Source organism: Accipiter gentilis, chromosome 14, assembly GCF_929443795.1.
Source record: "Accipiter gentilis chromosome 14, bAccGen1.1, whole genome shotgun sequence".
NCBI lineage: Eukaryota > Metazoa > Chordata > Aves > Accipitriformes > Accipitridae > Astur > Astur gentilis.
Window position 1 is genome coordinate 15673508 of NC_064893.1, and position 24243 is coordinate 15697750.

At 37.5% G+C, this 24243-nt stretch overlaps 1 protein-coding gene across 16 annotated transcripts in view; it reads left to right on the plus strand.

The window, feature by feature from the left end:
• The first annotated feature begins 227 nt into the window (after window positions 1–227).
• The window catches only part of ATP2C1 (ATPase secretory pathway Ca2+ transporting 1), a 52731-nt gene continuing 28715 nt past the window's right edge, over window positions 228–24243 (plus strand). For 6 of the 16 annotated variants that reach the window (XM_049816308.1, XM_049816309.1, XM_049816293.1 and 3 more), the window contains exons 1-8: window positions 228–361; window positions 992–1142; window positions 15647–15757; window positions 16652–16768; window positions 18354–18443; window positions 21243–21278; window positions 22191–22252; window positions 22622–22730. In XM_049816308.1, the coding sequence (XP_049672265.1) occupies window positions 1137–1142; window positions 15647–15757; window positions 16652–16768; window positions 18354–18443; window positions 21243–21278; window positions 22191–22252; window positions 22622–22730 (531 nt within the window). In that variant the 5' untranslated portion in view covers window positions 228–361; window positions 992–1136. The other 10 variants (XM_049816302.1, XM_049816303.1, XM_049816295.1 and 7 more) reach the window with 10 other exon arrangements.

The following is a 24243-nucleotide window of genomic DNA, read 5'->3' on the forward strand; positions in this document are numbered from 1 at the left end:
GCTCCTCCAGAACTCCCAGTAGCGTCCGGGGCGTTTAAACGCGTTTATTTTCGTGGCTCGCTGCGCTGGGGCGGGGCCCCGGCAGCCTGCGAAACTCGCCCCGGGCCGTCGCTGAAGGCCGCTACGCCCGCGCCACCAGTGCCAGGTCGGGGGATGCTGAGGCGCTTCCCCCCCCCCCCATCACCGGGCGCCTCAGTGTTGGGGCGCAGGCGCTGAGGGTCGGGGGGGGGGGGGGGGAAGAATCCGCCCGCCCTTCCGCTGCTGCGCCCCGCCCCGTCCGCTGCCTCTCCCCTCCCCCGCGGAAGTGAGCGGAGCGGGGAATGAGGCTGTGCTGCCGGCGTTGCTGCCCCCAACCACGGAGGTGAGAGGCGCGGCGAGGCGAGGCGAGGCGGCAGCGGTGAGGGAGCTGCCGCTTGCACCTCTTTCCCCCTCCACGCCACCACCGCCCCGCTTGCCGCGGCGGCGTGCGCCACAGGGTTAGCGGGCGGGGCCGGGGCGGCCGAGGGAGCCGGGGCGGCTGAGGGAGCCGGGGCGGGGGTTGCCGCGCTTCAGGGGGCCGCCGCTTTCCTTGCTGCTCCCCTTCCGCCTGGCGCTGAGGAGACGGGATGCGAGCAGGGCGGCGGGGGGGATTAATTGGGGTGAGGGTTTATTTTTAGGTGCGGGGCGGTCATTCTGTGCGGAGCCCCTCCCCGGATGGGACGAGTCTGTTCGAGGCGCTTGTGGCGAGGGGAAGGCGGCGGCGCTGCTGCTGCTCTGCGTTCCTGTAGCTGCTGGGCAACTAATTTTCATCCTTGGTGGCCTCTGACAGCTCTGCAGGCTCCCCGTGTGCGTGTGCCGCTCCGCGCTGGCGTGAGTGGAAAGGTGGTGGAAACCTGTGGGGTTCGGCTACTGGGTGTGGGGTTTTTGGGGTTTGTTTGGTTTTGTGGTGTGGGGGTTTTTTGTTGGGTTTTTTTTTTTTTCCTCCTTCTTTTAGCACTAGTGTCTCTTGCAGATGTTGCTGCAGGTGGGGGCCAAGGGAGCAGTGTGATTGCCTGGGATCTTGGGGCATCTGTCTCTTCACCTTTCAGCTCCTGCTCCAGTGCTGCTGTTGCTAAAGACTTTTGTAACTATCGACTCAAGTACAGTTTCGATGGAAAATGAAGGTAAAGGTCTCATCAGAGTCACTGACTTCATTGGAGCTAAGAGGATTTTTGCATGCAATTTGGTGACCACTCCTACTGGTGCGTGTGTATGTTTTACCGTTCCAGGGGTTTGCAGGGTTGCTCTTGTGTATTAATATCGTGGTAGGAGTTTTGATCTGCATTTTGTAGCTTAAGAATTGTAGAACTATTGTTTTTCTTTATTTGTACTACTGCTTGTTGAACTAATTATCAGATAGATTTTATTCTCTCTTGACAGATATTCAAAACATCTGTTGCATGTTTTAGTGCTCTATGTGTTTGGAATAGAAATCTATTTAGATAGGGGCTTCTGAGCATTAGTTGCTTGGTATTTGCTTGGATTATATGATTTTGTTAAATTTTATCTTTCAGTGTGAAATTGAGAAGCATTAATTGCATTTTGTGTTGAAATATTTTTGTGTATACTTTGTGTTCTTAAAAATGACTTAACTTTGCTCTCTTGGCACTGAAGTTTTGAGTTCTTCCACTTGAAAGATCTGGTATGAAGTTGTAAACTCTATGTACTGAAAGAATTTGCACTATTATGCCTTTTCCTTCTTGTCTAGTTTGGAAATTACTTAATCCAGGGAGTTAGTTCAGTTTTTCCATGTTGATCTTCAGTTTATGCTCTAGGAAGCTTGAAGGCCACTTTGCACTGGTGATGGTGACTGTGAGCTTCACTGGGGTTTTTTTGTTGTTTTTTTTTTTTCTTTCTTTTTGACTCTGCATGTTGAAAATCCCTGAAATGTATTATTTTTGTTATTATATATGTAAGAAAAGAAGTGTTGATTCTCCCCTCTTCCCCCCTGTTATGTCATCAATTCTTTGAAGCTATTAGATGGATTTTTTCTTTTTTTTTTTTAGGTAGCTTCTGGATTTCCTTTGCTATAGGTTGTTACGTGAGAGATAGGAGCTCCTTTCCCTCCTACCCCGTCCTGAAAAGAGAGGTGCTTTTTTATTAGTTTGACACAAATAAAGAACTGGATTGAGTTTGTGGGATAGACTAAATTATTTTCTGTGGTTGGATATTCTGTTTTGAAATACGGTTGTCTTCCATGGCTGGAAAGTTATAGTAATTGTGAAGTCCAGTCTATGTTGAAAACTATGTAGGTTGTTATAATCTGGCATTTCAGAACTCTTTTCTAACTTTAAAATAATGTTAGAATTTTCTTAATTCTGTTGATCATGTCTTCCAACTGAATATTTGTAATAAAGAGCATAGAACTTGTTAGGTAGAAGGAATTTTGGAGTGTGGGGGAGCATCTCTATTAGATTGATCTTTGTTTTGTGAGGCTAGGTAGCTGATAGAAGTAGTGTCAATGCCTTTATATTTCGGTCACTGTGTTGCAAGTAAAAGTTTTTGAATGGGCAGTACTGGGGGTGGGGGAAGCAAAGTGGACATAATACCATTGTATAGAAGTACACTTAGAGCGGGGAGAAAAAGCAGCTGTATGACATTTGTGTGCCAAAACCAAAATGGCAGGAAGACTAATAATGCCTTTTAGTTCTATTACCAAATAAACAGTGTATCACAGATGTAGTTTATAATAAAGTTGCATGTGATAGCGTGGCCCATTCTAATTTTTCTGAATGCTGGTAGCACAAAGATGGCATTTCTTAAGTTTCTTATGGAACATATAAATTATGTTTAAAAACTCGTAACAATTGTATGATAGAAGTAGCATAAAAAAAGCTCTAGGGGAAAAATAAAAGATGATCAGACGCATATTTCAAAGGTAAAAATAAATGCTATGGTTTATTGAGGGCTTTCAAAATGGAGTAGGCTTCTGCGGGTAGGAGGAAAGCTAAACTTCAGTATGAATAAAAAGACTGAGGTGGTTCTCTTAACATTTGTTTTGTTTCCACTCCCCTCCCCCTGCCCTTGCCAGTCTCATAATTGAGTCTCCAAACAGGCACATATATCTACTACTGCCTGTTTTGGTGTTCTTGGTGCTTCTGAGCCCTTCTTTTTTCTATCCGTTTGGCATTTTGAGACAGCTAGACACTAGCAGCTTTCATACTGGAACTTTTCAGCACTCTTGAGAGGATCCTTAATGTACTTTCTTCAGGAGACAGTTGAAGAATCTTTGTAATCTTGTAGAACAAAGATTGCCGTTAGAATAACTTGAAACTTTTTTTCGTTTGTTTTGCAAGTTTGTGTTTGAAAGGTTTCTTTAGTTTGGATATTGAGCAACAGATGGCAGATTTTTTTTCCCCTGTATTTGGATGAATATTCAAGATTAGGAAGTGATAAGATGGTTTGGAAAACTGATATTTTCCTGTGTTAATTCAGTATTCCTAAGCAGTACTGTATGTTTACTCTAAGCTAGTTAATGTTTTGTCCCAAGGCTTTGTGGTTCCTGTCTTGTGTTGGGATGACTAAACTTCTGCAAATATTCATGTATCTCTTGGTAATGGGGAGGAGAGAATTTCCCATCAGAGGAAGACTTCTGCTTAGCTCAATATAACTATGACTTAGAGGAATAATGTTTGTATTTCTGTTTGAAAAGATAGAATTTTGTGACTTATTTCCATAAACAGAGCTTTTTCTTAAACTGTAGGCAGTTAAGAGAACTTGCATAGACAGAACAGAACTGAGTGCAAACGAGGCTTTGTAATTTTTTGATCTCTCCATTGATGCCTTTGGGCTGTTTTAAGTAATTTTCTGTAGCCGTAGGTTGATTTTTTTTTTTTTTCTTTCTTTTATCACGATCTTTTAGATTGTGACAGGTTCTTTGTCCTACTGAGGATAGTCTTGTAGAAGACTGCCTTTTAGTAGAAAAATAAAGAATACAGTTTAGGTTACATCAACTTTGAGCCTCTCAGCTCTGAGGTCAGACTATGATTACAAATACAAATTGTTAAATAGGAGTACTGTTTTGTTACCAAGGCCTTCTGCAGCATTTGTGCCTAACAGAAGAGCTCAGAGTAACATTTTCTCACCTGTAAACCAAAAAGATTTTCCCAAAATTGTGTAGAAGGTTGGTACAAAAACTCAGACCAGACTCACTGTAAGTAATAAAAACATCATGTGGTGATTCTGAAATCCTCCTTAATCTCCATTGTTTTGAGTCCTAGTTTATTTCAGCTAATCTTCAAAGATGACTGTTAACTTCAGCCTATAGTCTGTCAGTAGTAATTTCAGGATAATTTTGATAATTGGATGAATAGTGAGATATAAGTCAATAATTTGTTTTTTCTTTGAGAAAAGATGCTTTAGTTCGTGTCATCTCGGGATTATGTGATGTGAATTGTTTTTGTTTGTCGTGTGCTTGAAGTGCAGTTGAATTTTCTAATGATTTTCATGGGTGTTTTTCTTAAATGGTGAAAATAGACTTAGCTGTTAAACTAACAGATTGAAGATCAGTGAATAGAACTTGGTTTTTGGGGGCAGTGAGTTAGCACCCTGGAATAGCTCATGATAGATTATGCAGCTGTAAGGACTGATGAAGGGGTGGAGTATGTGTACATGCAATTGACAGCAGAGGGGGAAGGGATGCCTGCGGCAGCAGTGACTTGGAAACAATTTAAATTGTTCCAGAGTGGCATCATCAGTTGTTCATGAAAGTAATAGCCAAAATAATCAGAATGAAATTTGTTATGGAAAATGTTAGAAATTCTAAAATGGAGTTGGTGTTATCACAGCAGTTCATGGTCCTTTTGACATGTAGATGATTTACTAAACTAATAGGTGAAACAAGAATTTTGGTATTCATTGATTACTGTTTCTTACCATCCGCAGCTTGCAGAAAATTAGAACCCAATTATTTACACTTATGTTGGTGAAAAAGTCACATCTCTGTTTAACTTGGAGGATAAGGTGAGAGAAGAGATATTTTTTTTTCTTTTTTAGTAAGTGGAGAGTCTTCACTAAAGACCAGTTCTAGTAGATACCTTCCTATTTTATTAACAGTGCTTTGATAACTTAAATAACTGCTAAGTTAAAATAGCACTTGTCTTGCATTAGAAACGTAGATTTCCTTTTTAATTGAACAGTCAGTGTCATCTTTTAATCTGTTGACTGGTTGATGGAGCATTAGTTTCAGTCTTTCCTTTACCCTTTTTTTTCCCCTGCAGATAAATCAGAAATGTTAATCTATAATAATGTAGAAGTGGTTTAACATGGAGTCTACTGGAGTCCAGATGTCTCAGAATGTATGTTTAGTTATTTTGCTAGCTTTGTGTGGAGAGTCTATGGCAAAATCTTTTCTTAGTGAGTCAGGAAAACCAGTAGTGTAAGGGAAATGCAGACAATTCTTAGGGTAGCTAATTTAATAAGAGAAATACATTTTTACTTGCTTTTTTGGTGAAGAGTGGCAAGTATGTGGTGATCCTGGGATGCTCTTCTATAGGACTGAATGAAATGGTCACGTTACTGCTGAAAGATCTACTCTGAGCTGTGTTTCAGCTGTAAGTGTTGTGTTGGCTGTCATGGTTGTTGAGTTTGTCTGGCTTGGCAAGCCAGCTTTGACAGAAGGTTAGCCCAAACCCTTCTTTCCCCTTGCCCCCCTGTTGGACAGCTTTCTGTTGAGTTAGTAAGTTGAATGGGCTCACGGAGTGTACAGTTAATGTAGAAAACAGTGAGGGACAAAGAAGTGAGACCTTCTCCTATTAGTGTAAGCAGACCATTATCTTGACTCAGTTCTTTATGTAATCATGGCTTCAGTTCAGACCATGGTGGAATTTTGTAGGAGTCGAATAAGTTAGTAAGTAGATTTTAGCTGTGAGACCTGCTTTTGAGTTTGTGAAAGAGTTTGGGTGATACCTAATTGACACTGAGTGATAAAATTAGCATTTGCAGTATGGTTTGTAGAAGCCAGGAGGAATGATACAGTTACAATGCGGGGAAGAGAAGGAAAATAAAATACAATAATTAAGGTATAAATTTGGGACAAGCATCTGTTTCTAGTTATTTGTTTTGTAAAAGTTCTACTCTAAACAATTAGAAGGGATAAAATGGATAATGGGTTAGCAGATGCAGCCTATAGAGTCTTTTACGAAGTCTTTAAAAATATTTTTAAGTCATAAATTTTCTACAGCACTTTTTTCTGTATACGTAATTCATAAAAAAAAGCTTGGTCAATAGTGTTGCTGCTTTCTTGATACTAATTATAAGAAAGTTTATTACCATAAGTGGTGTAATTATGCAGTGAGTTATGTTTGCATTTAAATTGACACTGACACTAGCTTGGTTCTGAGAACTGTTGTAAACAGTAAGTTTGGGATTTTTTTTCAAGTAGAATTTTATTTTGTCACTTTATGAAGTAACTGCGTAGCTGTCAAGGATATTATCAATGATTGGGTCTTGGAGCTTCATTTTAACAAAAAATACTGAGCAAGTATTTCTACTGGTATTTTTGCTTAATACAATTATATGGCAACTAAAGCCTGAACTTGTTGTGGATATATAGTAGTATATCACAGCGTGCTAAAGTTCTTTATTGGTGTTTGCTGTTCAAGTGCCATCCTTCATTTTGAGAAGCTCAACATTTCAAGGTGTTATGAGATAGAAGCAGACTGTTGGAGAGGAGCCATATGATCTTATTTCGAAGCTTAAATGTTCTCTTCTAGAAAGTTAGCAACTCTTTGGCAAAACAAATGACTGATATCTAGACCCAAAGTTTTTTGGCCTTCAACTTCTAAAAGGCTTTGTGTGAATCAGGATTTAAGCAGAGGAATATTTTATTTGGAGTGAAGTGAGATATGGCTACCGGTGCTGTCTTCCTTGGGTGATGGTTTCTGAACTGATCCAGTGCTATTATACATAAATTTTGCTTTTATCAAGGCACTAGTGTTGATTTGATCATTTTAGTGTGTGCTTAGGATTCTGTATCTTTTGTTCTTCTGATTAATAAGTAGTGACAAATATATGAAATGTTCAAGCAGACTTTTCCAGTGTTCAAGGAGGTTTTTTTAACAGGAAGAATCAAAGCTGAATGTTTTGCCCAATAAGATACAGATTGATCTGATGTGTTTGTCAATGCATTTTTGGTAACTCTGATGCCACCTCAAGGCTTTCAGCAACCAGGCTTTAAATTCATCATAGTACATCCTCCAGAGTATACAGAAATACTCTAAATGTTTTTCATGTTTTGTAGTGACTGAATATGAGGTTTGAATGTTTGGCATTCTTAACTTCCAACTGTATACTACATAAATGAGCTAAAGGAAGGTGAGGTGGATTTTTGTTACTCCTACAGTGTACAACACTGCAGTCAGGTTAAGGTATCATTTTTGTGAAATACCTTCTCTAGCTAGAGAGCTGGCAGTTGTCATTCACAAGGCTTGCAAGATAACCACATGGAATATACTATGATTACAGAAAATTGCTGGTAGCCTCAGTTGAACTAGATGTCCTACTTTCCTTTCTATTTTTTAAATTAAAGACATGGTGAAGCATCCTGAAGGAGTAAGATGTGTTACTCGGAGAAATGTTTTTTTAGAAGATATTTCTAGTATGTGAAAATAGTTCTTGAGCTTTATAGACTACTATAGAATTAATAAGTTGGATGTTAAATGGAACATCTTCATCTTTATTACACTGTCTGAAGTAAATGGTATTTGGGATAGGTCTCTTAAATATTTTACAACTTTTAAGATTGAGCAGACCTTGAGATTTAAGATGGTTGGTGCCAGTATTCAGATTTCTGTTTCTTAGTTGGTCAGAAATGCAGAAGTGTTGTGTACCAAGGAGCACAGTTCTGCATTATGGCTGGTTGTTGGCCATAGTGAAAGTCCTAAGCACTGCTGAAATAGTACTTGAACACAAGGCAGTTTTTTTCAGGCTTACAGGGTGGCTTAGCAGGTTGTTCTCATAAATTGGGTATTTATAGTTTATATTTCTTTGGTTATCAGGTAGTGTCTGTGCTAGGTTGATTATCGCCCCATTTCTGTAAAGTCTTACAAAATAACACACAATAGCAAAGGTCTGAAACTATGTGACCTCCCAGGATAGAAATTAGTCTGCAAGGATAACTCATTAATGCAAACTAAGTGTTTCTCTTTCCTTTTTGCTTTTTTAGAGACAGAACTTTTCTGTGTGCACTTACTTTGATGTGGGGACTCCTGGTAAAATGTTTAAACTAAAATACTGTTGAGTGGGAACAAATTTATTTGAGTATTAGAATACAGGGCTGCTGCAGCTCTTTCCCCAGAAATGAAAAATCATCACACTTTTCCAAAGGAGTCCATTCAAATGAAGATAGTAGACAGTAACTTCAAAGCCTTCAAAAAGTATTTCTTATCCTGAACAAACAGTGCCTGGTAGAAAACAAGTGGCTTATTAGTCTGCAGACCTCAACCTTTTGGGGTTGAGAAGGGACAGCTGTTTGCAGTGGCAAGTAAAATACCCTTTTTGCAAATTGGTCATGGATGTTTGTGTTGAATGAGTGTTGGCACTTGTTGCTCTAAGAAAGCAGCATTATTTCCCATAAAGGTATTTGTCAGAGTATAATACTCTCTGATCAGGTTCTTTTAGATAATCCACATATGGAGCGTGTAATGTTTAATAGAAAATGTGTGTATTTGAAGATATTTGATATGGGATTTCCAATTTAGCAGAATGACATATTTGTACTATGTTTTCGGTATATTTTGTAAGTTACACATACCAAAATATAGAAATTGCAATACACAGTTCAGCTGTAATACCAATGTGATTCCCGTTACCAGTCTCTGTAATATGCTTACTGTCATGATGCTGGGCATCTCCAGTCACTGGAAAGGAATACATGGGTTGAAACAAGCTCAAGCCTGTTGCTCTCTGAAGTTTTGTTGGTTGTTCATTTCATCAGTTGGGCTGAGCCATGTATGCATCCCTCCAACGCTGGTCTGGCTAACTCAGGCATTCACATTCTTTTGATGGAATCGGGGAGAAACACACCACCAGTTGATCCATTCAACTGATACAGTTGTTTATCCAAAGCAAAGGCCGCCCTCCAGTCCCCATTGTGCTGAGGTAAAGTTAGCCTCTTTGCAACAGCTGTGGTTAGTCACACCTTACTTTATTTCCTGAGCTTCATGGGCATATCATGCTTGCCCATCTCCTCTGAGCCTTCTGTTATAGGGGTTTATTGGTCAGTTACAGTATTCAAATATTTTTCATATCTAAATTTACAGGGTTTTGAGGCTCATTAGAGAAGTTGCTAGTTGAGAATACAGGAATTAATCAGTCTTCGTGATTTAATCACATATGTTGTACACACAACTATATCAGTGCAGCCTGTATAGATGAAGCCTTCCTGAATATAACTTCCAATTTTACGCACATCATTAAAATAAAGATAAAACAGTTCAAAAGCCAAGAATAAGACATTAAAAAATGGAATTTACTTAAGGTAAGTTTGTAGCTTGTCTGCATTTATAGTTTGTGAACGTGATTGCACTGATTTTTATTTATTTTATTAAATCTGTATTCACCCCACTCAGCTACTTCTGCCTGCTTCTTCTGTTAGCATAACCAGTGAATTTCTCTGGAGATTAAATTCCTGGTAAAATCTGGTGGAATTTCACGGCAGAAGTTGCATGATAATCACAACCATGTTGGGTATTGCTTGTTCTAGAATGGTCTAAGGGCTCTTTGCGTGCTCTTCTCTGCCCTGCCTCCACTTTTGGAATCCTGCTGTGCATCCGGGGTTTGCTTCTAGATGTGCACTTGGTCTAGGACTTACTGTAACTATTGAGCGTGCCTAATGCCTTTTTTTTATATGCTTGGCTTTTTGCTGTGTCTTGTCATCACTTGGTCACTCTTCTGTGACTGGGACCTGTATTGAGGTTCTAGGAGCACCTTGCCTTCTAGACAAATGGGGAGGCAAAGATGGCAGAAACATCTAGTGGAACAGATATTTTTAAGATTGTTGTTAGAAAGTGACTCTGTGGAATCACAGGCATGATGCTGAGCAGTGACCTATTTAAATAGTTTGAAGATGGACAATAGGATAGTTAAAGATCTGGATCTCCAAAACCTCTAGCCACCATGTCCTAAATGAGTAGGAGATGACTTTGCACTGATGCTTCATATCTGATGGAACTGACAGAAAAGAGGCTTACTTCCACCCTGGTTAGAGCCTTTTCCTTAAAGATACCTTTCATAGCCAAGAGTCTTTGTCTAGTGGGAACTGTTTCCAAAGTCCATGTGCACACACATGGAGATTCAGGCCTCTATGCCCATTGGCATCTAGTTGATCTCTAGCCCCATGTGCTTTTGGGATGCCAGACAGTGCAGAAGAGATAAGCGCTTGGTATTTTATTGTTACTTGTGTGCACATATGTCTACAGTAGTTGATTTATCTGTCATTACCCCTCTGCACCCAGCATCCTGGCTCCAAATTGTACAGAACTGGACAAAAACATGTTTAGTAGTATCTGAGCTTTCTAAACCTTTCAGTATATGTCACATACAGTTTGATCATACAGAAAATGGCAAGCTTGTAAGTTTCAATATGTTTCATATTTGGTGAAACACCTTTTTATTATGTTGTTGAATGCTATCTTTTTTTTTTTTTTTTTTTTTTTTTTTAGTGCAGGGAAGGTAGATTAAAAAATGGAAGCTAATTCTTACAGCGGGTGAGGGAAGTGCTGATCCTTTTGGAATTCCAAAAAGAAAGGCACAAACGCTTGCAAGGCAGATCACTATTAACTCAGAAAAGGTGATAGCAAGGTATAAAATCCTATGTCCTTTTTGATGCTGGGAATCCTGAGATGATACGGCTTTGGATAGATCTCTGGTCAGGGCATGGCACACTATAGATCTCATCTGTGTTCATGAGCACTCTTACATGGTTTTGTTCACAGTACAGATTCGTCAATCACTGATAGCATTCGGGTCTGTAATGTGGGTTTTGAAGTGTCCCTTGGACAACATGCTCTAATATCCTTATCTCATCAATAAAGCTGCAGTTCCTGAGCAGGTGCATGTAATATTTCAAGTGGAAAAGACAATATACTGTATATATACTTAAGATTAAATGTGTATTGATTGAATTACACATTGATTATGTGTACATTCATTAATTTTACTATTGATTAGACACAGCATGATTCAGTAGCAATTGCATTAATAATTGTAATAAAAAATTAATAATAAATTAATAACAAATAATTGTAAAAAAATTAATAAAAATAATTGTAAAAGTATCTCAATGTCAGTGAGCCCATGGTAAGAAGAGGATAGGCAGGCTCTTGTAGGGTATGAGGAAGAACAGTGACACATTACTGTTAACTAGGTTTTTCTTTAGAGAAAATGGAAGGGAACTCTGAATTTCTGGTAATGTAAGCCTTCTAGATGAATTTGTATTTATTTTGATAAACATACTTTGGTCACAGTTCCATGGTCATATGATTGATGCATATTTCTTGGCCTAGAAATGGAGGTGTGTGCATTGGAAGTGGTCCAAGAAAAGTCCTTCCTGAGGCAGCTATTTATTTTTGTTAGTTAGAATCCTGCTGCTTTGTTCCTTGGTAGAATTAGCTGCAGGTGGGGAATGGGAAGCTGTAGTCATAGCTCCAGAAGCTTCAGTGGTCATGTATGTGCTGCCTATCTGATATGGCAGCATAGACCAGTATAATTTCTTAGCCCAATTATCCATATAAAAACTTGGCCTGCAATGAAATACAGAAGTGTTTTAAGGTATCAGCTGATAGATGCTTGAAAATTAATTGCAGCATAGGATGGGAAGGCATCTTACTGTGTGTGAGTTGACTCCTTTAATATAGAACACTGGTTTTGGGGATAGCTTTTGTTGGATACACTAAAAGATGTTGCAGAAGCCCAGATCTCCAGTGTGCAGATCTGGGCAGCAGTGCAAAGGACTGTAGAGCACTTGCTGACAGTATTATATAAGTAATCTTTCTCTTGCTTTATGGGAGTAATGCATAGTAAAGCCAAAATTATTTGCTTGAATATAGTTACTGTGTTCCAGCAGATAGCAAGCACTTTTTCCAACTATTTTTTTTGGACCTAAATCTGTAGGTGTAACCCACTTTGTATTTTGGAAGGTAGTGATGAAGGGAACAGTGGTCAGTTTCTGATTGGCTAAGCAATTGAATTTGATTGGTGGCCAAGTGTTAAATATTTGAAACTGTTCTTTTCTGAACTACAGGTGTAGCTTAATCTACACAGATTGTAGAGGTTTTTGAGAATTTAGATGAGGATCCATCTAGAATTGTCTTATTATATGTCATTTTGCTCTAGAGAAATGAGATGGCTATAAAAAGACCTTCTGAGACTTTATTTTTCTAATCCTATACCAGATTTTCTCTGTAGTTTTTTTCCCACTGCATACAGTACAGTGTTCTTCATAAAAGTGGGAGTTAATATGAAACACACATGCAAAATCAATGGCTTTTTGAGTCTGTCACAAAAAGGTTGTCAAAATAGGCTTTGTTGTTGCACAATTCTTCTGTGCTAGTGAAGACTTATTTGGAAAAGCCTTATCTCTGAGAGTACTTTTAACATTTCTGATTAAGGACATTTCTTAAAAATCCCTAAAAAGCTTGTTATTAGACTTTTTGAAGTCCTAATTGATAATATTAGGAGAATGATCAGTTACATGACCTTTTTTGGAATTATTTGTGTTCAGCAGCCATGTCAGTTGGTATAGGGAAAAAGATTTTTCCAAGCACTAAAATTTGTAACGGCTGTCAGTTCATTTCTACCTACTCTTACTGGGAAAGCTTGGTTGCTCAGCATTTTTGTTGAGAATGTGGAGTCATCTTGGTCAAAGTAATTTGTGGGTTTGTTTTGAAACAGCACTTAGGGTTAATGGTTTTCAGCCCTGAACTGATGTTTAGTAGCTAATCCCATGAATGTGGTATCTCTTTTCAATAAAAATCAAAAGCTAGTACTTAGGATGGGAAACCTTAAAGAAAAGAACATGAGCTAGTAATTCTGTAGGGTATTTTATCAAAGAGGGGAGATTGTGGCAAAATTCTGGGTTTAGAAAAGCATGGTCCAAGAAAACTGAAACAGAAGTAAGGCTAAAATCCAAAGAAAATTAGGTATAACCTTCTAAAGTATGAAAAGTCATCCTCTCCAATGGCAATTTCCTGAGAATTGAAGTGATTTAACTTACTATTTGTTTGTGGAGGCTTAACAGCAGCTGTAACTGGGTGTGTTCTTAATTGCAGAATAGGTGAATCTGAATGAAACTGTTTCTTCCTAGGGCCTGAATCTTGTGAGCATCAAGTGCTTCATGGATGCTGGTAAAAGTGGTGGTAAAATTAACCAAAGGCTAGCTGTCTGCATGGAGGACTGAGTGGTCATGATGATGTATTGCTTCCCATGATGAAATTTTGGGGAAATAAATTTGTATATACCAAAGAGTATTTTGTAAGGCTTAGGGTCACTGTGTGTATTATTCCTAACTGAAATACCTGCCATTCTGCTTCTATTGTGGTCAGCTTAAGTTGCTTTAATAATAGTTCTGTTTTGTAGAGGGAGTCTTATGATGCTGTGTTCTGTGAGAAGCCTTAAACTGTGGAGCAAATGTTTGTCCCTCTGGTCCAGAGCAGTGTAACCTTGTTGGTGTAAGGGCTTGTTACTGTTGGGTTTTGTAAAAAGACCCCTTGTTAGGAACAGAATTGTACTCATGATTCTGTTTTTATTCTCATGTTAAAAGTAGTAGTTTTTTTAAAATACTTTAAATATACTTAGAATGTTGAGAGAGAAGAATCTGTTACTTTGTTGAACCATGGCTGAAATATTTTTTGACTCAATTTCTTGTCTAATTTGAAACATGTAAAGGTCTTTGGAAATGATAACTTGCTAGATGATTTTTGTAGATGTATGTATATACAGTGTGTAATAATGTGTATTCACTATCATTTTTAAAGATTACTTACATCAGTGTATATACTGAAGTTTTTGATGAGTACCTAATCAATGCTAAAGCGTATGTAAGTCACATACTTTGTAATACTCTCAAAATTTGACCACAGACTTTCCAATTCTGGTCTTTTAATGATGCATCTGTGCAAAGATTAGTAAAGAACAAAAGAAAGCTCTTTGACTGGAATGAAATATGGGAACTGGAGCGGAGGTGTGGCAGAACTGCCATTCTTGGCCCTTGCTGAGCTGCGCTCCAGCAGCCCAGTTGCTCAGTCCCACTGGCTTCAGGCTGCAGAAAGCTGACTGGGGGCCAAGGGGCTTCCCCTCTTTGGAGGCCAGTAAACACATTGTTAAGGTGCAGTTCTTCCATCTGCCATCTCCCCTGCCCAAGAGCTCAAACCCACACCTCCTATTGCCCTGCCTTTCATCTTGTTCTCTAGAACTGCTTTCTTAGAACTACAGTGAAGGAGGAAGTCTTGTTTGTTTACTGTTTCACTAGCACCTACATGGCAAGCATAGAGAGTTTCCAAGGGTTTCTCGTGAAAGCATGTGAGTTCTAACTGTAGCACTTTCACCTTTTGTTCATTGTTCCCTTGAGCCCCTGGGATGAAGTCTTTGTGGAGTCTATTTACATAAGCAGCTAGAAAAACAAATATTGAGTTGAATTAATCTCAGCTATCCTATCTGAGTATATGACAAACAGCATGCAGTATAGAAAATGAAGATTGTCATACCTTTTTTAGGGCATAAAAATGCTGGAATCTTTTAATGTATTGTCATCTTGAGGTACTTGATCTTATATTTTAAGTCTCACCATCCATAAAGGAGATTTATACAAAACAGTAATTATTTCTTAAAGCATAAAACCGTTTATGCACGTTCTGTCAAGTATAATGGGAAAACCATTTCTGTGGTGTGCATGTTTGCATGTTAGGTGTCTTTCAGTTAATGGAAGGGAGTTGTGTGTGTGTGTCATGATGGATGAGATATTAATTGTGGGTGCAGTAAGATAGTGAGAGGGAAGAAAGTATCGCTCCAGCTTCTCATTTAATAAGCATGAATTCAGAAACTCTGAAGCTTCATTGAATATTAAAGCAGTGCTGAGCTGTATGATCAATGTTGCTGTTGTGCTCTTCGGCAGTTCACAAAATTTTAACTTCTTAAAGTTATGGGAAAACATTACTTTATAGCATTGGCTTGAAGCTTTTGTACTGTGGTCAAGTTTTATGACTTCACTTGCATGTGTGTTCTTGTGTTTCTCCTTTCTTTGTGCACAAGAAAATATAAATAGGCCTGCTTAGACCATCTTCATTAATGAGTAGAAAGAGGCAGGGAGTGAAATTTATCTGGAGTGGTTACTTTCTGACCAGGTGTTGGTGATAATGAGCTAAAGGATTATAAATATATTTAACTGTTATGATCTTTGTCATCACTGAACATGTCATTACAAACATTAGTCTTCAGTTGCATGCCCAGTATTTTCTTTTATTATTGCATATGGTACTGCATGAAAATAAGCTGAATTGTAGATATTTTTTTTTTAAAGTGCAATGGTTATTAAAAACTACCTTTTAATGGCATTAATACTGCATTGTTCTGGTATATTTTGTTTGAAATGAAATGGTAGTACTTCCCTTCAGACTTTGTTTTTGTTTTTTAGGTTGCACGTCTTCAAAAAATCCCTGATGGTGACAATGAGACAATGATTCCTGTACTGTCTTCAAAAAAAGCAAGTGAATTGCCAGTTGATGAAGTAGCAAGCATTCTGCAAGTAAGTGATTTTACATCTCTTAAGAATGTGCTGATGTTACCAAATAATAAGTTTTTTCTTAAGGACAGATCTTGTCATTGGAAGTCTATGCATTATCATGCAGTTTGATATTAGCTATTGATTTTTAAATTGTTACTTGAAATGCTCTGATCTCTAATGTTTTCAAAGAAATTGGGTGTTTGGAGGGGGGATGAGATTCAGCTTGAAAATGTTTGGATTTCTGTGTGCTTTGAAGATTGCTTTTTGTTAATAAAAATCTTAGAGTCAATCTTCCTATAAAATTCTGTCCTGTTTTTCATAGCTACTGCTTTGGTTTCTCTAAGGAATCCTTAATTTATTTTGGTAGCCTCCATTTTAAGTGGAGGAACAGGATTGAGAAAGCTACCCATTGACAGATTTATGAACCATTGAATCTGGGTTAATTTTCATGATCGATGGTCTTTTTTCATTTTTCTGTATGCTTGACTGCTTGAGGAGTACACCATGATAAATGTTCATCCCTGACAACTCAAGACTTTGAAGCTATTGCTGTCATTTGGCTGAGTAACCGAGCTCCTGACATAATCCTCAAGAGTCTGAACTATGCCCACAGTTTGGCTTGTTGAAGAGTTTTCTGCAGGGAAGATCAGCAGTCATTTAGAGATGTCAAACATCATCTGCTTCTGTAGTTCTTCTGTGAATTTTTTGTTGAATCTCTTAAGTAGTGCCAAATTGAGTTCTAAAATAGTAGTTAGTTAGCTTTTATTGTCATACAAACATTAGTACCACGCTTGTCATTCTGATGTTGGCCAAATTTGTATAATCTAAGGCTATATGTTTTGGGGTTGGAATTTATTGGAAGTCTAGCTTACCAGTGCAATTGCTGACTGTGTTATTCTTTGCATATTTTAATAGGCTAATCTTCAGAATGGCTTAAAAAACTGTGAAGTTTGTCATAGACGAGCATTCCATGGATGGAATGAATTTGATATTAGTGAAGATGAACCATTGTGGAAAAAATATATTTCCCAGGTTAAGATTTTTGTCCTTTCTGCTTTTTTATTTTAATACTTGTCAGTAGTTTTGCTCTTTATTGCTTGATTTTTCATGTGCACGAACGTACTCTGGGGAAAAGTGGGGAAACGCTAGTAGAAGAGGAATTGCAACTTCTATACCTTGTATCTAATTTACCTATTGAAAAAGCTTTTTATTTAGGTACATGCCAGTGTTTTAATTACATGATTTGTTCTTGAATGTATGTTCATAACTAGCCTGAGGGCTGGAGAAGCAGAATAAAGTTCCCTGTAGGCAACGACTTGAGCATGAATCACACTAAGATCAAACATAAACGCATATGACTGTTGCTAAATATTTAAAGGGAATGTGAAGTATTAATAACTTGATAGACAAAGGAAATTTTAAAAAGCAAACCCACTGCCTTTGAACTGAGGGTGGAGGTGGGACCAGCCTTGATTCTGGTGTTAAGCAGAACTGGCAACAGTCAAGTGTGAATTGTTTTGCTATCAGTGTGATTTATTTTATTTATATATATATGCATGTGTGTGTATGACCATGTACAACTACTCGAAATGGTGTGAAAGTGTCACTGCTTCCTCCTGCCTACCCCTTCCATCACCCAGCTACACAAGATACTTACGGTAAATTTTCATACAGAAGATTTTTCTAATGAATTTGTAGTGTTAAAACCGTTTTGGTCAATGTTTCCTGTACCTTGTCTGAGCAGTGCAGTTAAGTTCCAGAGTAAACCCTGAAGTGATAGATGGTTAATTCTAGAGAAACTGTTTCGCTTAGGAGTGATTAAAAAGATATTCAGTGCTCTGCTGATGTTAGCAGTGGGAACATCATCACATACTAGCTGTCCTCCGGCATTAATGCTTTATTTTCCATGTGTAGTGTCAAATTAGTCAGATGCATCAGAATACTTCTAAAGCATATTATCCAAGTCTATTTTAGGTAGGATTTATTAAGACACATATTTGCTTTGAATGTGCTTATGTGCTTTTAGAATGTTCTTCACTTTAACTGTAGGAATGTTATTTTTTGTAACATTTCTCAAAAAAAAGGACCATGTGAGCAACCAGCTGTCATGTAGAAGCAAGATCCGGTATTATTTTAGCCTTAGAAATCTGAAGAAAGCATATGATCGAAAAGGAAAACTTGTATCTTGTCAAACAAGAAATCATGAACTGAAACTTAGGAAATAGATTGCTGCCTTGCTAGTGATCAGTTGCTGGGAAGAGGATAAGCCTGTTACGTCGAAGACATTTTGAATATATTTCAGGCTTCTATTTGTACGTTTAAATGCAGTATAAACAAATATAAGAGATTATTCTTTTTGTCTTAATGTGAATCAAGAAATGTAAGAAACAGTTTTTTCCTGTTATGTGTTGAACATGGTCTGTTCAAGGTCTTTATTAAAAAACCCCAAACTTAAGTAAACATCTGAACTGCACAGAGTCAGATTTCTTTGCACTGGTAGGTTAGAAATAGTTTAATTATAGAATAATGTGTTAAAAAAATAGGTGTGCTTTGAGGGGTAGATAAAATGGTCTTTCTGTCAAGAGTATTGCTGAATTACTGTTCTGTTTCGTTTCAGTTTAAAAATCCCCTTATTATGCTGCTTCTGGCATCTGCAGTCATCAGTGTTTTAATGCATCAGTTTGATGATGCTGTCAGTATCACTGTGGTAAGGAACTAAAATTTTATCTTCATTGGGAGCACTTCACAATGTGTGATGACGTGTACTTTCAACATCACGTGAATGCCAATGTGGGTTGGGATCACTTGATTCTAATTAATGAATTTTATTTGTATGCTGTCATTAAATCTGTTTAGTTTGACTGGCTTTTGTTGTTTTGGTTTTTTTCCTTGACTTGATAGCAGTATTACATATCAAAGTACATCTACTAATAGTTACCTGGCTGCATCTTATATCTTTACTCTTTCATTGGTTAAAATGCCTTAGGTTCAGAGGAGCAATTTTTGGTGTCTTCTATGTAATTTTTATCTTAAATTATGCTTTAATTTCAAATTGAAACCAACATTAAGCCTTCTGTGAATTTACTTGAAAGATGCAGTCTTTTAAAACGTGAAAAAAAGAAGTGTAACCTGAACTCTCTAGTAATAGCAGAAGGAAGATGGAATCTGAAATAATGCATGTTTTTTTGGAGAAGTTTGCATTTCAACAGTGTGCTAAACTAGTGAGCCAAATATAGTACTGCTAAATATTTGTCATTGCGAATGACACAGAAGTAAATTATAATCCCTTTGACCTTTTTGGGGTGATAGGTGATAACTGAAAATCAGGATTTCTGTATGATCAGAGGCAAGTTGTAGCTGTTTTTTGTCTTGGCTGACCTCTGCACTCTCTATGTTGAGTTTTACTTTTGTAATTAAATCAAGGTAACTGGAGGTTTGCTCCTAACTCCTCTTAATTCTTTAGAAAGAATAGTTTTCTTTGGAAGATAAACTATGTGGTTTCTTTAAGAAAAAAACATGCACTTTTGAATTTGAGTATAGTGTTAGTTTGGAATCATCTGCTGTGTTCCTAAGTTGGATTTAGGTAAATTATTGTATTATGAAATGTATTTAATTATTGTGTCTGAAAGTTGAATTATTTCATGTTTTCTCCTTGGTTAGTGCCCTTAAGTCTATTTCCTAACACTCTTGAGCAAGGCAATGAGAAAAGAACAGGGCAGTTAGTGTAAAGGAGCAGTAATTTCTGCATTCTGTGCTGCAACCTGGGAAGGAATCTTTAACAGCCGTATGAACATTGGTAGAGATATCATAAAATATGGAGAAAAGGTGTCATTAAGATAAAGTTCATCAATTGTGGGTTTTGTCTAACTTCCGACTAACCTACCATTTAGTCTTGTTATTAATGCCCACTTTATCACCTAATGAATATTTGTTTTGCTTCATTTTCAGATGATAGTGCAATTTTTCTGTGACTTTCTTTTTTTGTGCTCAGAGCCTTAGCAACAAAACTAGCTTGCTGCTAAAGATCAGTGACATATATTTCTTCTGGTGGCAATACTGGCTTGAGCAGCTTTTGCCATCTTCCTAACTCTGCTGGTACAAATGTATTGTAAAACTTTTTGTTCTGGACTGGGAACTAATGAAGATTAAAAGAAAAAATAATATGTACCTTCTTCCATTTGGACGATATTGGCTGCTTGATGCAAACCATTGCACATAAACACAAGCTGAGAGACTGATGTGAGGCTAGGAATGCAAAGCTGTATCAGGTAGCATGAACTGTAGAAGATAATATTGCCTCCAAAAGAAACACGTGTAGCTGTGGTGGAAATATTCCACGGAAAGATGGAATATATATAGTTATTTCCTAATATTCAGTTGGTGAGGCTAACATTATCACAAATAAGGCAGATTTACTGGATCTATCCTTGATTTAGTTAAGAGTTCGAGAGTTTTTGTCTTGCAAAATGGTAATATTGTGGTAATTTTTTAGTAGTTGCTGTGTGTGCTTTAAAGGCTTAATTAATAGCTGTTGTGTTATGGTTCTGTAAGAAATCAGTGTAACAACTCAATTTGAGTAACAAATTCAGTCAATGTAACAAAACAGAATTTGAGAGTGTAGTGAAGGGGAAGATGATACTTACTTTACATAAAATTGATCTTTGTTACTTTATGTAATAAATTTCATTCATTTACTCACTCTCATATCACATGCTTACAAGCCCCATGATGTTTATGTTGAAGTGTTGTGACCAGAATTGTATGTGATATGGGGGACTATGAAGACTTGCTATTGAGACCTTAGTACTTATCTTGGATTATTCCTAATGAGCAATTTTTTTTAGCTTTTTTGTTTGGGATCTGTGGCATCTTGGCTGTTTGGGGTATACTCAATGTCCTGTCTCACCCTTGGGAGTCTTGGGCTGAGGTTCCTGAGTCTCATCCTCTTCTTGTTCTCCTTACTGGGATATTTTATGGCTCCAGACCTGTTCTTCAGCTTGCTACCTTAACTTTAGTTATCAGTTTATTCGTAGTTTTTGTTGTTATCTGGTTATTTGAATGAAACCACATCTGTGATGCTCTGTAGCAGTTAAAACTTCACTCCTAACCTTTGTTCTGTTCACAGAGAACACCATTCATGCTTAATTCAGACCAATTTTTCTATTCCTGTCATGGATCTCTCTCTCTCTACTGCTGCCTCTTGCTCACTGTTTAGAAACACAGAGGAGAGGAAGTTTTTCTTCAAAATTGCTATCTAGTTATTAATCTTATTTTTAGTAAAATTAGTTATTGAGTTCTTCAACATCACTGGAGCAGATATAGAAGCAATGCTGTTATCTATTTACAACAGACCCAAGGGATACTGAGTGATTTTGAGCATGAGAAAGATTGTTTCCCAATCATGTTGTTAATATGATTTAACAACTATGGCTGAGCAAAACCAAATATGATCACTTTCATGGCCATTTGGAATTCTTTTATCTCACCCACTTTTGTTTTCTTGCAGGCAATACTCATTGTTGTTACAGTTGCCTTTGTTCAGGTAAGACAGCTGTTGTCCAAATAAGATTATTGCTTTTATGTAAACTCTTCTATTTATAAGACTGAAGTAATTGTCTTGATGCATTGTGCTGTGAATGGTTGAGTAGAGAGCTCTGTGCTCTGATCCAAGTCTTTTGCCTTTTCTAAAGTGCATGATTTGTCCTGCTTTAACTACATTGACATTTATGCATCTCTTTCGGTATACTCAGCCATAAAAGAGTGCTCGTAAAGAAGCACTCAGAATAGACAGTGTAGAAGTACTTAAATATTTAACTTCTTATAAAATAGATTATGAAAATGTAGCTCTGGCTTTAATTTTGTACAGAAATTTTTAAAAAAAGTCTTTTAAGTAGTTTTCTAAGTCATAAAAAAGTTGTTTTCATTCTGTAAATAGACAGCTTTACTCAGTGTGTGCCTAAATCAAAGTTCCTTTGTGTTTGTGCTTTATATCTTTGTTTACCTTATTTCTGTAATCTGTTTATTGAGTTAGAGATGAGTTGTGTTACCTTAGTTCTCCAGGGGCTAAGAGCATGAAAACAATGGTTTTGGTACTAACTTGTTAAACTGTAGAACTTACTCATGTGTCTGATCCCTGAGTTTAGAAGCATTACTGCAAGTATTACAAAGACTTGAAGATACTGAAGGAAAATGCAAAGGACCTCTGCTATTCTTTCAGAAGAAACGCATGTAGGCAAATCTGTAAATTTTTCAGTGTTTGGACCATATTTGCTTTTTAAAGTATCTAATATAGAACTGTTGAAAAGTATCTCTTATCTGATTGTTTGTAATATTACTTTAATACAGCTTTACTAATAAGATGAATTTCGGCGCATGTGGATGTATCTTACTGTTTTTTAACTTTTGCCTGTTTTAAAAAGTATTATCTGCTTTATTTTTTTTAATGTGTCTGCAGGAGTACAGATCAGAAAAATCTCTTGAAGAGCTTAGTAAACTTGTGCCTCCAGAATGTCATTGGTATGTAATTATCTGTCCTTTCAGTTCTAAATTAAGTAATTTTAAGTCTAATCTGAAATGAGTAAATCAAAAAGATTTTACTGAACTTACTGTCTTTCTGTCAAGCTCTTATGCGGACATAGAACATACTTTGCTTTTGCTCATTTTAAAGATTGTTTTATGAGCTTAAAAATTACTCCACATTGTTGCTTCTCTGGACCCTTCAAATGATGTTACTGATGTGTAACTTCTAAGAAATAAGCTGTAAATTAGAAATGGTATTTTGCTGAAACCAGTAACATTGCAATGCACAGTCAACTGCGTGAATGCTTTTCTCGGATGAAATGCCAGAGGATACATTCTTTTTGCTCTTCATGTTTCTACCTACAGTGTACGAGAAGGTAGAGTGGAACATACACTTGCAAGAGATTTAGTCCCAGGTGATACAGTCTGCTTGTCAGTTGGAGACAGAGTCCCGGCTGATCTACGATTATTTGAGGTATATACCTACTATTGCTTTAATATTTATTAACTTTTCTTTTAGTGGAAGAGAGGGGAAAAGAAGATAGCCACTGAATACTGAAGTGAATTAAGTGTTATTGTTTGGAATTCACAACTATTTTGATAGAAATTTTGAATTAATTACTTTCCAGATGTAATTGTACATTCTTAACAATATATGTAGCTTTTTATTGTAGGACATGAGAAGAAAGAATTTTCCAATTTTATGCAGTAATGCATTCTTGAAAACTTTAGTTGAGTACTTGTGGTTTAACCCCAGCCAGCAACTAAGCACCACGCAGTTGCTCACTCACTCCAACCCACCCAGTGGGATAGGGGAGATGATTAAAAGAAAGTAAAACTCTTGGGTTGAGATAGACAGTTTAATAGGACAGAGAGGAATAAAATGATTATGATGATAATGATGCTAAAAGAATTGGAATATACTAAACAAGTGATGCACAATGCAATTGCTCACCGCTCACTGACAGATGCCCAGTTAGTTCCCCAGCTGTGATCTGCACCCTGCTCCCTCCTCCCTGCCCCCCCCCACCCCGCCCACTCACCCCAGTTTTTATACTGGACATGACATCACATGGTATGGAATACCCCTTCGGCCAGTTTGGGTCAGCTGTCCCGGCTGTGTCCCCTCCCAGCTTCTTGTGCCTCTCCAGTCTTCTTGCTGGCTGGCCATGAGAAGCTGAAAAATCCTTGACTTAGTATAAACACTGCTTAGCAACAACTAAAACCAATGGTGTGCTATCACATTATTCTTGTACTAAATCCAAAACATAACACTATACCAGCTACTAGAAAGAAAATTAACTCTATACCAGCTGAAACCAGACAGTACTTTCACAATATGTTTAACATTGAGGAAAAATGATTGTTTTCAGTCAGAATGATAAGATTTTTTTGGCAGCTGGTTGCAGCTGTCTGGAGTCTTTATTTGCATTAATCTTTAGGGTATAGTTTCAGTGTTCTCTGATAATGGAATATTAAAAAAAAATTACTTGTGAAATTGTGCCAGTGTAATCTTTTCTCTCTGACACTTTTTTATCAGTGTGTTTGTAACATTAGCACTGCTGGAAGTGCTTGAGTTGAAGCAATAGCACTATAATAGTACTTGCAGATTCTCTAAAAAGGAAGTGGAATTTATTTATATTCATCTTGCTTATTTTGATGATTTTGGTTGAATAATGTTGTGTTACTTTTCTGTCAGATTGGGCATCCTCAGGTTGCCCAATATCTGTGTTATCTATCACGTTAAAGTAATATATTGATACGATGAGCTATATCCAGTATATTCATGGTTGATGCTGGATTAATCAGTGTCCATTTTATAGACAAAGCCTAAACGAGCTAGTTTCTGAGACAAATTCATGGTACTCTTGAGAAATTCGCCTGGATCATATGTTGTTAGCCCCTATAGTGTAGTTAGTACTTAAGTGGGTTTGTTTTTTGTGACTGCAAATGCTTTCTCCTTCTCTCAGCAATTGCATAGTTTCTGC